Source organism: Theropithecus gelada, chromosome 4 (assembly GCF_003255815.1).
Source record: "Theropithecus gelada isolate Dixy chromosome 4, Tgel_1.0, whole genome shotgun sequence".
Classification (NCBI taxonomy): Eukaryota; Metazoa; Chordata; class Mammalia; order Primates; family Cercopithecidae; genus Theropithecus; species Theropithecus gelada.
In genome coordinates this window covers 162,918,690-162,934,506 of record NC_037671.1, presented here as the reverse complement: position 1 = coordinate 162,934,506, position 15,817 = coordinate 162,918,690, and the positions used below count along the sequence as shown (strand labels likewise).

Here is a 15,817-nt window from a genome sequence, read left to right as displayed (position 1 = left end):
CAGGAGTTCGAGACCAGCCTGGGAAACATGGCAAAACCCTGTCTCTACAAAAAAATACAAAAATTAGTTGAGCATAGTGGTGCACCCAGGAGGCTGTGGTGGGAGGATAACCTGAGACCTGAAGGTCAAGGCTGCAGTGAGCTGTGATTGTATCACTGCACTCCAGCCTGGGTGACAGTGAAACCCTGCAGAAAAAAAGAAAAGAAAAGGAAAAGAGAAGAGAAAAGAAAAAAAATCCTATACACACAATGAATATAACTATAAACACCTAAGTAGATACGATGAGAAATCAGTATACAAAAATCAGTCAACATGATGGGATTTACAATTAACTTTTTCTCTTTTGGAATGCCCATAATGTTAAACTACTAGCATTTCTTTAAATTTGTCTTTTAAAATATTATACACACACACGCGCACACACACGTCAAAATTTAAATATAAATATTGAGACCTGTACAATATGAACTCAGTCTCTCTCTTAAATTAGCCCCTTAAGACCATCACTCAACCAGAAACTCTGGCTGTAAGTCCTGCCGGCAGCTTGGGCTTTCCCTTTCCCACCTACTCACTGCGCATGTCACTGCCACTCACCAGCTGCTCCTCATTCTCTCTGCAAATCAGGTCAGTGCACTCAACCACACCTTCTGCATTCGGCCCAGGTGGCCCCTTCCTACTGGCACCTACCTGGATTAAGTCCTGGTACCTCTGGCTCAGCCTCTTCCAATAAGATATTTCACGATGAAATGACTTGGTTCTGCTGATTCCCGAATCATCCTGCAAACACATACTCCCTCTCCTCACCTTCCATGTTTAACGTCCAGCTCTGGCTGGATCACTTGCCTGCTTACAGAGAGCAGGCCCTCCAGAACCTCTTCAACCTCCCTTTCAGGCTCATTGTCCACTATCCCTCACTAATCCCAGTTTCCATCTCCAGGACTTTTTTTCTCTACCAAGAATGCCCTCTCTCCCAACATAATTATCTGAATCCCACCTACCTTTCAAAGTCCAACTCATATAGTATCCCCTCCTTGAAAGGATATTCTGCCCTGCTAAACATGCTTCTTCCTCCTGAATGCGCCTCCTGAACTTTTCTTCTGATTAAACATATACAGCTACCTTGAATTGTGGTAATTGGCTGCCTCTTTATTGCTTTCCTACTAAATTATAAACCCTTGCCTTTGAATGTTTTGTTTTTAATCCTATATAGTTTTATGCAGTGTTGGTAACAAAAATATATTTGCTTAATAAGCCAATAAAAAATAAGGTCTAAAAAAGCAACAAATTTAAAAGTTCAATGACTTATTTTTTCGAGTATAACCTCTAACAATCATATTTTGACAATCTCACAGCTGGGTTTTTAAGAAGTCAAATTTCATTGGTACGCTCCAGATAACACCCCCACTCCTTCCTCTTCTCTTTCCCTCTCAGACTCTCTGCAGAGTGAGAGCCTCATCTCAACTTGTCTCTGCCTGTATAAACACAGAACTTTTGACAGTTTTATTGTTAATACTTATAGACCTGACCACGCAAGGCCCTCAAGATAGGGTTGTTAAAGGGCTAGAGCCAACTTGATTCTCTACATCTGAAACACTTAATTACAGAGCTCTTCTGGAATAATCAAATCATATGAACTCTACCCAGCCGGATGGAACAGAAACATTGGCTCAGCTAAAGAATGGGTGTTTTCCTTAGACCGTGGAATCATGGCTGAGGGTCAGGACCTGAAATATATCGAGGTGGATAATTGATGTATAATAATTTACAAAATTATTCTTTTAGGCTACAGAGCTACAATTCACAGTAGTAAATATGAGGACCTTCTTAAGGGATCAGAAATATGAGGATATGCACAATATTATTCACATTTTACAGATCAGAAAATTGAGGCACAGATAAACTTTCCAAGGCTACCAGGCATTCTAGCTCCAGAAGCTGCACTCTTACCATTCTGCTACAAGATATTTTGAAAAAAAGAAAAAGTGAAAAGAAGTCAAAAGGCAACAGAGTTCATTGATTATTCCATTGAACAGTCACACCATGCCATTCTCACACCCTTGCAGACACATTTGACCATGAAAGGTTCCTCAATGAAAGGTTCCTCATTATCTTCAGAATCCATATTTCTCACATTGACCTTGCAGTTAACTCAAACCCCTAGGTCTGGAATGCTGTCTTCTCTACCTATCAAAAACTATGCATCCACAAACCATATAAACTCTCAGCCCTGCTGCAAAGCCTTTCCAGAAAAATATAAATGTTTGAAAAGGATATTCTGCTACCAATGACTGTTTAAGCCCAGCCAAGTAACTGAACCATTCCAACTTCAATTTACTTATGAAAAGAATTTGATGATGTAGGAGGTTATTTCAATTCTAAAATATAAACCCATGTTGATCTTTCTCATTCTTGAACTCACAGATTATCTATTATCTCAATTTAGTTTGTTTGTTGTTTATCCTTGTGGGCCATTAAAACTACCACATGTGTTTCTGTCTCTCCATTAGTCAATAACTAAACTAACGAGCAATTAGTGAGCCATGTGCCAGATGCTCTGCTAGGCACCAGAGGGATAAGTATATCACCAATTTTCACTTAGTAACTAGTGAAATTTTCAAGTCATGCCTGAGTCAAGAGTTTAGGAGACATTACAATGTATAATGGAAACCAAGGAAAGTGAAACTGTGGATAAGGGGAGACTAGTGTATTTATGTATTTAATTGATTTCTGACGCTATCAGTAGCCTCCAAACACAGATTGTGTTTTTCTTTGGTTTTGTTTTCTTCACCACAGGATCTTCTGTGCCCAGTACAGCACCTGACAGATAGAATACAATCAAATATTTGCTGAATAAATGATTAAAAAATCAGAGAACCTTCCCACTCTGTTTGGAACTATAGAACATCCAAAGTGATGAGGGCCTCTGCATTTATACTTGCTTAAATAAGATTATGTGAGAAAAGTTTAAAGACACTTAGTATAGTGATTCTCAAATATAGTTAACACTTGGAAATGGTGGTGATTTAAAAAGATATTAATAGATAATATGAAAATCTCCATCTCAAAAATAATGCATAAACTATTTAAAGGAAAATCACATCTCTAGGCTTTCAATGTTTGTTCATTACTTTTTCATATATTTTTACCATCTGCCAAAGGCAGTCATATCAAAGGGTAAAGAAAGATAGGAGGAAAACTTAGTAAGAATTATATTAATCTGTTTGCAAAGTAGAAAAAGATTCTCATCACTCAACCTTATGAGCAGGAAGAGGGAAGGCTGTTTGAGAACCATTTACTTAACAGAATCACATATTTTAAACACTTCCCTGAATTCACTGCACAAACAACATGTTTGCAGACTTCTTAGATCAACCTCCAACAACGACCCATTCAGGAGTTAAACATTTTTCATCAAACATTGGATTTTTCCTTAACTCCAGAGATTGCTACAAATCTTCTGAAGTGTCTCAATGGCTTCAGGCTAAGAAGAGATTTCTCCCTGTTATAAGAAGCAAGACAAATTAGCCATTTCACTCTCAAACTTCACTAATGATCACATTCTTTCCAAAAGGAACTCTAGAAGACCAAATGCCCCGAGTTAAGAACATCAAAACTAACCAGCTGAAGAAACTTCCCAAGTGTAAGACTCTGCCATTAAAACATTACTGAGAGGGGACTCAAACATAGCCTTTATTCCTTTGTCATGTTTCTAGCTCCCAAACCAAGCACTGATGGCAGTACTGATACATAATTTAAAAGCACACTCCCTTCCACTTTGTAATACCAGAACTCTAATTGGACACCCTGAAGCTTAGGACTACTAGCCATACAAATAGTAAACTCTTTGTCCACGATTCACTCACCTGTGTATTTTCTGTAGATGTTTACTAGGCTTTTATTATATAAAAATACCCCATTCAGGTGCGGTGGCTCACGCCTGTAATCCCAACACTTTGAGAAGTGGGTGGATCACCTGAGGTCGGGAGTTTGAGACCAGCCTAACCAGCATGGTGGAACCCCATCTCTACTGAAAATACAAAAAATTAGCTGGGCGTGGTAGTGCATGCCTGTAATCCCAGCTACTCGGGAGGCTGAGGCAGGAGAATTACTTGAACCCGGAAGGCGGAGGTTGCAGTGAGCTGAGATTGCACCATTGCACTCCAGCCTGGGCAACAAGAACAAAACTCCGCCTCAAAAAAAAAAAAAAAAACACCAATGGTAAATTACACTCTCCTTCCTTTTTCCCAACTCTCTCTCTCCCCCTCTCTTTCTCTCTCTCTCACACACACACACACACACACACCACCAGACCGATTAGCTAACTTAGTGGAAAAGACACCTAGATGCCGTCTTCATATGTGAATTTAGCTCACAGGACTAGTGAGGGAATATCATTATCATGGGAGGACACAGAAAACATACAGGACTCTGAGCCACTCCTAGTTTTACCCCTCCTTAGCCTGTGACTTGCCTTTTCTGATCCATCATCTATACAAGAAGAATAGCAGTGACTAGCACCTACAGGCCTCTCAGGATACTTAGCAGGCAAGGTAACCCACCACTTCAGAGCACAGATTTAACCTCAGGCTAAATACTACTCTGGTCATTTCATTAGCCATGTGACCTTAGTATCAATGTGTCTGATGCATAAAAAATGTTACATGATCAGCCCCTGTCATTTCTCCTTTAAAAATTATAAACCACTCTACCAATATTCACTTCTATTATCTAAAAATGCACATAAAAAGATAGCCAGTAATAGAATATTCATCAAATGGTCTCTCAGGGCCCAGCATCATCTCCTTCCTTATTGCCAAAGCCAGCCTGCCCTCCCCAGATAGGATACTCACATCTCCCACATGCTTACAGAGGCAGACGGCCAGCCATAATTCCTCCACTCAGCAGCCTTTGAAGACTCAGCCAGCTGTATCAGTTAATAACCTCACTAAAGGTTATCCATCAGAAAGAAGGGAAACAAGTCCTAACTACTCTAGTGAGAGAAGTCATTAAATCCATACATGGCTCCTATACAGTCTGCCTGGCATTAATGGAAATAGCACACACCATAGGAAAATGTTACCAAAGCACACAAGTATTTAATCTAAATATTAAATTACCTTTATTAAATAGCCTACCAATCAATTTCAAAGGTAATCTATCTTCAGAGAATCTTTCTGATTCTCTACAGTTCTAACCATTTATTTGCTCAAGCTGTAAAATTTTTCTTTGGGTTCCATAGCCATTTCAATAAATCACACTTGCCTTTTCTCCCCTTCCTGTTAAATAGTAAAACCATGTAGAATAGTTCCTAGACTAAGTGATTTAACCTCATTCCTATTTGTCAGAAGCAGGCTGCACTGATTTTTTTTAACACTCTGATTGAAAGTCTTCTTTCTAAATGAGAATACTATCCTTGGAATGTTGGATTTCATTATTGGCTAGTTTCTGTTTAATCTTGGAGAAATCTCTACAAAAGGAAACTATATTATTTTCTTTCCAGGAATTTAATACAATTGTTCCATACTCTTAAGAGTTTGACATGGTTCAATTTCTCATGTTTATAAGCACTAACAGATACTAATATGTGAATAAAATGCATGATGCAACTTCTAAAAAATAACACCCAGGATATGTTATAACAATGTGCTATGCTGTGGCTGGACAGACAAATTTTTATTTGTCCAACACTGCATGGTGTGGCCTTATCCCTCCTGAATGGTATATCCAGACCAACATTTGAAGATGTCCACTATATCTTGTTTTAAAATGTTTTCTGTGCGTACAAAATACTTACATAAAATGACTGGAAGATTTTTATAGGAAATTTCTTAAATAATTTATCATCAGAATGAGTCATGTAGAAGCACCAAGACTAAATTAACATCCCCTTCAGATGTAATGGAAATCCCATCTTTTCTCCGGGGACTCATCTAATTCTCTCTTCTATAATTTTTGGGAGAGTACAGTAAATGCATTTAATACAGTAATGGTATTAGCAAAACAAGGACTTATTTAAGAGGCTTTACTTGGGTCATTACAAGTATTATAGAATTACAAGATAAAGGGTGTGGGCTTCTGGAGATTACTAAAAAGTTGATATAGAAATTCCTCATTCAGAGAGAAGGGGGATAAAACTTATTATTCTAAGCCAGAAAGTCTACACTGTGAACCAATCTCTATATCGAAATAAGTATTTTAAATCTCAGAAATGGGAAATGATCACAGAGCCCTCACTTGTGACCTATCAAAGTCAGGTTACCATCAAGTTTTATTTGATGTTAATAATAACATTACCCAAAGTATAGTTATCTTGTCATTAATTTTCTAGCAGCTTGACCAAAATGTTTATCAAAAAGTATACTACAAAAAATTAACTTCAGGCTAGGTTTGTTGTGAACTGAAATATTTTTCCCCAATCCTAATATTTAAATAGTTAAAAATAATGGTATGTTTCCTATCATCTCCCCATCACCCCTCCTTTCTAAGCACCCCAGTCTCCAGCAATCATCATCTTACTCTCTACTTCCGTGAGATCAACTTTTTTCGATTCCACATGTGAGTGTAATCATGGTATTTGTCTTTCTGTCCCTGGTTTATTTAACATAATATCTTGTGGGTTCATCCACAGTTATAGTTAAGTTGGAGGAGTAAATTTCAGGAGCTCTATTGTATAGCAAGATGATTATATTTAGTGACAATAATTTTTTTTTATTTTGAGACAGGGTCTTACCCTGCCGGCTACAGAGCAGTGGTACGATCTCAGCTCACTGCAACATTTACCTCCTAGGCTCAAGCAATTCTCCAGCCTCAGCAACCCAAGCAGCTGGCATTATAGGCACACACCACCATGCCCTGCTAATTTTTGTATTTTTTTTAAATTATACTTTAAGTTCTAGGGTACATGTGCACAACGTGCAGGTTTGTTACATAGGTATACATGTGCCATGTTGGTTTGCTGCACCCATCAACTCGTCATTTACATTAGGTATTTCTCCTAATGCTATCCCTCCCCACAACAGGCCCTGATGTGTGATGTTCCCTGCCCTGTGTCCAAGTGTTCTCATTGTTCAATTCCCACCTATGAGTGAGAACATGCCGTATTTGGTTTTCTGTCCTTGTGATAGTTTGCTGAGAATGATGGTTTTCAGCTTTATCCATGTCCCTGGAAAGGACATGAACTCATCCTTTTTTATGGCTGCATAGTATTCCATGGTGTATATGTGCCACATTTTCCTAATCCAGTCTATCATTGATGGGCATTTGGGTTGGTTCCAAGTCTTTGCTATTGTGAATAGTGCCACAATAAACATACGTGTGCATGTGTCCTTATAGTACCATGATTTATAATCCTTTGGGTATATACCCAGTAATGGGATAATGGGATAGCTGGGTCAAATGGTATTTCTAGTTCTAGGTGCTTGAGGAATTGCCACACTGTCTTCCACAATGGTTGAACTAATTTACACTCCTACCAACAGTGTAGAAGTGTTCCTATTTCTCTACACTAACTTTTTTTTTTTTTTTTTTTTTTGAGACGGAGTCTCTCTCTGTCGCCCAGGCTGGAGTGCAGTGGCCGGATCTCAGCTCACTGCAAGCTCCGCCTCCCGGGTTCCCGCCATTCTCCTGCCTCAGCCTCCCGAGTAGCTGGGACTACAGGCGCCCACAACCGCGCCCGGCTAATTTTTTGTATTTTTAGTAGAGACGAGGTTTCACCGTGTTCTCGATCTCCTGACCTTGTGATCCGCCCGCCTCGGCCTCCCAAAGTGCTGGGATTACAGGCGTGAGCCACCGCGCCCGGCCCTCTACATTAATTTTTGTATTTTTTTGTAGAGATGTGGTTTCGCCATGTTGCCCAGGCTGGTCTCAAACTTCTGGGCTCAAGCCATCCCCCTGACTTGGCCTCCCAAAGTGCTGGGATTATAGGCATGAGTCAAATGCCCAGCTGACAATATATTCTTGAAAAATGTAAACAGTGGCTGTTATGTGCTGTCACCACAAAAGTGATAACTATGTGAGGTAATGCAATTGTTAATTAGCTAGATTTAAGCATTCTACAATGTATATAGACTTCAAAATCATGTTGTACATGATAAAGCATACTGTGTTATCTGTCAACTAAAAAAATAGCATGTAACAAAGGCCCTTATCTGTTTAAGCATTTTGGAAATCTCATTGTAAAGACTGACAGATTTATTGTTTTTCTGACAGTGTCTGACTTTCCTCCCAGACATTAACTAAAAGCATTAAGGTTTATAATGGTGTCATTGGAGAGTTCATTAAGAGAGGCTCTCCATGATTTCTGGTAGAGTTAACCTGTGTCAACTCCTATCTTCAGCAAGGCTAGCAGAAGGCATTGCTGGGCTGGATGGAATCAGAAAGCAAGTACAAGTTTTCAAAACAGGTGCTACTGTTGACATAATATGCATTAAACATTCTGCTTGTGCATAGCTCCTAGAAGAATGGGTACTTCCTCATTTTAATTTTTAATACAAGTTTCTGTATTCCACAAAAAACCATTCCTGGGAGAATTTCCAGAATAATATGTAATCTGACTTGCATATCTTAGTATGACACCAAAGCTGACTCTCCAGTATTTGGAGACCTAATAGCAGAAAAAAGATTCACAGGTTGCACTTCGAAGTTACAAAAGTGGTTAGCATGGCAGTTGGCTTTGCCTCTGTTTCAAGAGTGGCCCAGAGGTAGTGGAGAAGTAAAACAAAGCTGGAAGGGGTCACTCTGTGGTTCCTAAGAATGCACGGCTGCCAAACTTAAAGGATAAGACAAAACTGCACATTCTAGAATCAAAGAGAGTTAAAGATGAATGAGATCCTAAAGATCAGCTAGCTCAGGCATCATCAATGTTCATTGTGTTTAAGAATCAGTTGGGATGCTAGTGAAAGCTGCACATTCCTAGTCCGATCCACTGAGATTCTGATTCAGCAGCAGGAGGCAGCCGTGGTACCAGTAGTGATACATAACATTTCTAAAGCACTTGCTTTGTGCCAAATACTGTGCTATGTTCTTTATAAATATCACCTTATTTAATTCTCAAAACAATCCTATTGGGTGGGTACTACTATTGCCCCCATTTCACAGAAAAGGAAATCAAGGTAGAGTGACTGAGACATCTGTCCAAGGACATTCTGCTAGGAAGTGGAAGAATAAGAGTTGAAACCCAGACAGGCTGGCTTCAGAGTTTGAGCTCTTAATCATCACCCTGAACTACCCACCAATAGGGTTAGGGTGAGGCCCAGGACATCAAGAGAATGTCATGACTGCAGTAAATCTTTTCTGAATGAGAAACTGAAACCAGGAGAAGTGCAGTCTCTAATCCAAGACAAAAATCCTTCAGTGCATTTCCAGGGAGAAATCCACCAGTGGATGACACCAACTATTCCTGAATATTCCTCAACATACGCTCCTCGAGAGAGGAAAAGGACGGAATGCATTATTGAAAGCTTTCTTGTTGGTTCCTGCTGTGTTACCATGACCAAGGTGCTGTTATGGGGCAGAGTTTCTATCCTTTCTGCCCAACTCACCATTCACTCAGAGAATATGACACACTCTGTTCAGCATAAGGGACCCCCAATCATGGTGATTCTTAAAGGGAAAGCAGGAGGGAGAGATGTTATTCCTAAAAGGAAGGTGGTAATTGGAATGAGGGAGGTAAGTTTCATGTAACTTGAAGGAGAAAAAAAAAAAAAAAGATGTGATTCTGATATGCCTCCCAACTGTGGTCTTTCTCCCCCTAAACTGACCATTCTGAAATCTCAGTATATATCAAAACATTATTATTATTATTATTATTGCTTTGTTTTAACATATGAAAGCAGGCAGACTACCCGGAATAATCAGATCTACCCCATGCTGGAACTACTCACATACATTCTCTTAAAAGGTTACAAATACACTTTCTAATGGCCTTTAATGCAGAACGAGGCCAAAAATCTCACGGATTTATTGAAATTGTCCCTTTTTGATGTTAAACCATCAGGGTAATTTAGGGGGTCCATGAGCAAGAATAACAAGCATCCATTCCGAATGAAAGACGAGCTAGCATGACCGCAACGCAGACGCATTTTCAGATAACAAGTGCAGGGGATCCGAATGTGTTCCTGTCCCAATGACGCACACTGGTGGCCACATCAAACCAACCTTCATCACTTCCACCTGCAGGTCCTCGTTGAGCGAAGGCGTCACTTTCACGGCATTCAGGATCTGATTGAGCAGCTGCTTCTCATCAGAGTCTGTTTCCATGGATACAAACCTCTCTTCCGACAGAAGCTTCTGTAAAGAGGCACAAGGCAGTGATCACAGATAGGCTCTCCCCTGTTGCCTTATTTGGTTGTATCTTATTATGGATTGATGATCAGTTTTCTTACCAGGGAGGCGTGTAGCTGGAGGCCATTAGGAAAGGACTTATGTATGCTATGTGCCAATAAAAAGAAAAATGTGGCCAAGGGCGGTGGCTCATGCCTGTAGTCCCAGCACTTTGGGAGGCTGAGGTGGGTGGGTCACGAGGCCAGGGGTTCGAGATCAGCCTGGCCAACATGGTGAAACCCTGTCTCTACTAAAAACACAAAAATTAGCCAGGTGTGGTGGTGAGTGCCTGTAATCTCAGCTACTCAGGAGGCTGAGGCAGGAGAATTGCTTGAACCTGGGAGGCAGAGGTTGCGGTGAGCCAAGATCGCACCACTGTACTCCAGCCTGGGCGACAGAGCAAGACTCTGTCTCTAAAGAAAAGAAAAATGCATGCAACCCTGAGTAAACGGTTTTTGGCAAAGACCTTTTCCTGCTATTGAACTATTCATTCTAAATGCCATCAAGTGAAACTCTGATGTGCTGGCCATATAAGGTATTTAGGTGGTGGGGATGGAGAATGATCATGCTAAGAGGAATCTAGCCCTACCCACTAGTCTCACACACACACACACTTTCTAAATGTGGTTTCATCACAGGAAAGAAGGTCTTGTAGACAAGATCATTTCTCAGGTTTTTATCTTTTTACTTCCTAATGTGACCTGTCATTTATCCAGGAATTATTTAGGAATCCAGAAATCTTAATGTATTTCCCCATCAGAAAATGCATCCCCCCAAACCTCAACCAGAAGACATTCATTGTTATGAGGACTCCCAGGAGTCCACCTCGCAGGATAGGCTTTCTCTATCTCTTTCTCATTTTCATAAAATTTTTTTCCAGATTGTACCAAAACCCCCCTGCCCACAACTTCTACTCCTTCATCTTCCTCCAGAGACACACAGATTAAGCTTCTAAAAGATCTGAAACCAGCTATCAGGTCCACCCAAGTCTTGTCTTCACACTAAACCTCCTCAGGCTCCTCCAAAAGTTCTCTGCCAGATAAGGTTTCACTTGTGCTTAGAATGTGGCCTCAAGAGTGGTCTGATACTAACTAGTGATACATAATTTGGATCACATTCTCAGGTCAAATGAGCTTAGTTGGTTGTCACAGTACATTCTATGCCTGTGAATAAGGCATAGAATTTCACCCTCAAACCCCTAATTCTTGTTCACAAGGACTGCAATTAAGCTACTTTCCTCCATCCTGTCTCGGTGCAATTGATTTTTGAGACCCCAGTATAGACCTTTATATTTGTCCCTATTCAATTTGTTCTTCTCCAAAGGGACTTCGAGTTGCAGCCTGTGAAGAACTTTGAGAATTCTGATCCATCCAGTGTAATAACTCCCTCTTTTACCTTCACACCACTGAAGATCTTGAAAATAATATTTCAAACCTTTCTACTTAAGACTCCCTGAAATTTTGCCTATATTCTTTCAAAAGGACTTTTTTTCCCAGAATCATGTGGTATACTCAAGAAAGCCCAGAATTAGAGTTTACATACAATTTATTTTTATTTAAAGTGATAAAAACTGAGAAGCTCTAAAAATATGCCTAAAGTTAACAGGAGGTAGCGGGGGATGGTAAAAGGACAGCTCACAGCCTACCAAGTTGCTTCAGTTAACACGATTCAGTAAGCCCTTGAAAACATGGCACTGCAATTTAGAATATTCCAGGGTTAAAGAAAAAAGGAAGAGAAGCTAAATGCAAAATCTACATAACATTAGAGGAAAAGGAACAAAAGTGGCAGATGAAAACAAATTCTCAACTATTTTTATGGTTGGCCCAATTACGTTGGAGAAAAGCAAAAGGTTTTTAATAACATTATTGATAATGTTTAAAAGATTCAAATACTGCTGTGTATAAAAATACACATTATCTAATTCCGATCTGCTGGGGGAAAAAGAGCTGTTTTCTCATTATTTCATAAGTTTCCCAATACCTTAAAAGGTATTGGGAACTTCTCTGAACTAAAAAAGCTAACTATGAAGCAGTTTGCACTGACATAAAAAGACATCTGACAAATGCCACCGTGGTTTATCCATGGCCACACTGAACAAACTCCTGCAGGCTTCAACTTCACAGCGCTTGTCTCTTAGAGGCCAATCACTTTAAAAAGTATGTGTATTTACATAGTTAGCACCTTTTTACTATCAGAATTAGATCCATTATGTTTGGTGTAAAACACAAACCAAAAAAATGTATTCAAGCAAATCTGACTTCTTGTTAAACCAAATTTCCTTTTTCTTCCCAATCTTGCTCTGGAAATAAAAGATAATAATCCACTCCTCAATCTAACTGTGGAATAAAAAAACAAAACAAAATCTTTCCAGTTTACCATCAGTTTTTATTATATAGAACCATAGATGTTGAATGTATAAGATTTGAATTGGTATGAACTTGTGGTCTCTTTTTTGGGATCCCTTACTCTCCTGAAAGATGTCACACACACACACAAAAAAATCCCTATTTTTGTGGGCTTAGCTACGTCCACATGAATCAGTGTCTGATCACAAAGGTTCAATGAAATAATGCTGTGTACAGAGAAATTCTGATGAATATAAGAAAATCCTGTTATTTTCTATGGTTATTTCCTAGTTCAATCACATTTCTGTCTGAGTCTTTAAACAGCCAGTATTTAAAATGTTAACTATTTGCCCTTTCAATGCCAAAGTGGCCTGTCAATTTCTATCACCCCATTGCATTCAGTCAAAGCCATACCTGCATCCCTGCCAATGCGTGTTGGGCCAGCTTCACATTCTTGGATTCCAAAGCCAACTGGAGAGGCAGCAGGCATTTCTCCCTGGCAAACGCAAAAATAAGGACAACATGTGAGCTCAGTAAAGCTGGCAATCAAGTGATGTAAGCCTTATGTACACCCACCCCCAAATACCACTACACACATACACAAAAACTATAACCAATAATAAAAATGCACATGGGCTCAAGAGAAAACACAGCAAAGAAGCTGTGCAGAAATGATAGCCCATCAACCCCTTGCCTTCTTGGTATGGCTACAGGAAGAGCAAACACAAGGACTTTTACTAATTATTACCTGGTACACTCATTAGTACACAATGGGATCCCAGCCAGTCTGTGAACATGCTTTGTTCTTTCCCAAATTAGCACCACTCACTGCTCACACCCAGCACACCTGGGGGTGAACACCTCTAGGAGGCATCATTAAGTAGATTCTATGCCTTGCTTCTACCTCTTCCTTACCTGGAGATTATATGCATCACCATCAGCACTCTGTCTCATCAATATATACCAAAATTCTATTAGTTTGTCAATTCCTCCCCAACTCAAAGGATTCAACAATAATTTATAAATTTAACATTTGCTCTATAATCTCCATCAAGTAGTAGATCTGAGTCTTGTGACAGGTTCTTAATGAACATGTTTCCAAGACAGAAATACAAATTAACCATCAATAGCACTGGCCGATAAGAGGTGCCTAGATGCAACATTATCTAGAGTCAGGGGAGAGACAAAAAAAAAAAAAAAAAAAAAGGAGAGCTAATTGGATATTTTAAAGCTTAGAAAAAAAAGGAGATTAAAATATTTTAGGAATAAACCAAAAGACAAAAATATCTGTTAGAAGCATCTACTTTAAATAATTAAACAACACACCAAGAATTTTAATCAACCCATTATTTCCCTATGGAGTTACACTAGCACAAAAGTGAAATGTGACTTCATTTTACCAGGTTTCTCTACCCCTACTTAAACCAGAGCAGCCCCACTCTTATCTGTTTTATATTTTCAGCATAAACTGAAAGATACATTGATTTTTAGAGTGTGAAAGCTACCACATTAGACTATAGGATTTCATTGTTGGAGGAATAAGGGTTCCTGTTGTAGAACACAATGAAATACAAAGTTCATTATAGCTCTGATTTCTCCCTGTCCACTCTGCAGCTCTGCTGCTTTTCCATGGAATCCTTCCATCAGCAGCTTCACAACCGATGAAGTGAGAGTCACACACTCCTCTAATATAATGCCAGCCACACAGACTACAAAAACAATCAGGAAAAATGTTTGCCTTCCTAATCCTCACCTTGCCCCTCAACAACCCAATGTTACAATATCCATTTTTATATGACAATTAACACTACAGCCATTTTTCATTAGATTCATCCTTTGACAGATGGATAAATTACCCAACTGTGTTACATCCAGTTGGGTGGCTATAACTTTGTCACTGTTATTTTATTGTCAGCTTGTCACAATTACAAGACAAACACTGTGGTGCAGTCAATTAGTGCAGGAATAGCTGATTTTTTTTTTCCAATTTTGTTTCTTTTATTCAATGTTAACCAGTTTAAGAGCTTAGAAAAATTAAACGGAAGCATGAAGATAGAGTGAGAAGTAGCAACCAAGGGCAAATGGTATGCTAACAGAAGCAGCACAGAACTTCATCTGTAAACCCTTGAAACAATCAAATTTCCACCAGGATTAATCCACTGTGAAAGAACTTTCCACTTGAATTTGGAGTCAGATTGGCCAATGAAAGAGCATAATAGCAGGGAACAAGCATGGGGGTCCAAAAGTCTTACAGCCTAATAGTCCAGGGAAGAGGAAATATATCCTGTAGCTATGGGCTGAAAATGTACAAGTATTTACACATTACTCACCAAGGGCACCCAACAAGATTGGATGCCATGTCCAGCAGCAACAAGGACCCTTTTGGAAATCCTCAACCTGTTGACTCTTGGAAAGCAGCAATATGTTCACCTATCTATATTACTCTGCCATCTGCAGTACTAGCCCTTGAAATCCTTATTCCACTCTCTCATCCCATGACTGATACTGTTGACCTGAGCCAGGTTGCTGACAAATGCTAGGATTTCCAGGTTGCACCACTACCAGGGGCCATCACCACCATGCAAGCCATGGTCACCAAGCAGGACTGGTAGATGAAGGTGGTTCAACTAGGTTTTGGCTGAGTTGAAAAATATGAGTGGTTAGTAGAAAGAACATGGGCTGTGGAATCACATACACGTGAATTCAAATGCTAAGCACTGATAAGTTTTGTAGTCTCAATCGAAATACTAAAATCTGTGGGTCTTAACTCCCTTATCCATAAAAAGGGCATTTTAAGACCAATCCTGCAGAGTTGGAGTAAAATATATAGATAATATGTAGTATAACATATGTATCAGAGGTTGTCAAACTTTTTTGGTAAAGAGCCCCATAATAAATATTTTAGACCATGCACTCCAAATGGTCTCTGTCGTAACTATTCAACTCTGCTAAAGCACAAAAGCAATCACAGACAATTAGTAAATCAATGAGTATGACTATGTTCCAATAAAACTTTATTTACAAAAACAGGCAAAAAGCCAGAGTTGGCTTACAGGCTGTAGTCTGTTCAGCACTGATATAGACAAAGTGCCCAACACAGATCATGATCTTCCGCATGCAGATCAAAAACAATTTTTCTTTTTTTTTTTTTG

General features: G+C 39.4%; 2 protein-coding genes across 2 annotated transcripts in view; one reads left to right on the top strand and one right to left on the bottom strand.

The window, feature by feature from the left end:
- The window catches only part of ARFGEF3 (ARFGEF family member 3), a 190,815-nt gene that overhangs the window by 132,756 nt on the left and 42,242 nt on the right, over window positions 1-15,817 (bottom strand). The window contains exons 3-4 of the mRNA XM_025383466.1: window positions 13,080-13,161; window positions 10,156-10,287 (exon numbers count right to left, since the gene is read on the bottom strand). Of these exons, the coding sequence (XP_025239251.1) occupies window positions 10,156-10,287; window positions 13,080-13,161 (214 nt within the window). The remainder of the gene's footprint in view (window positions 1-10,155; window positions 10,288-13,079; window positions 13,162-15,817) is intronic.
- On the top strand, window positions 1,813-2,217 carry PBOV1 (prostate and breast cancer overexpressed 1). The gene is given in 3 exon segments (XM_025383467.1): window positions 1,813-1,894; window positions 1,897-2,156; window positions 2,158-2,217. Coding segments are annotated over 3 exon segments (402 nt in total).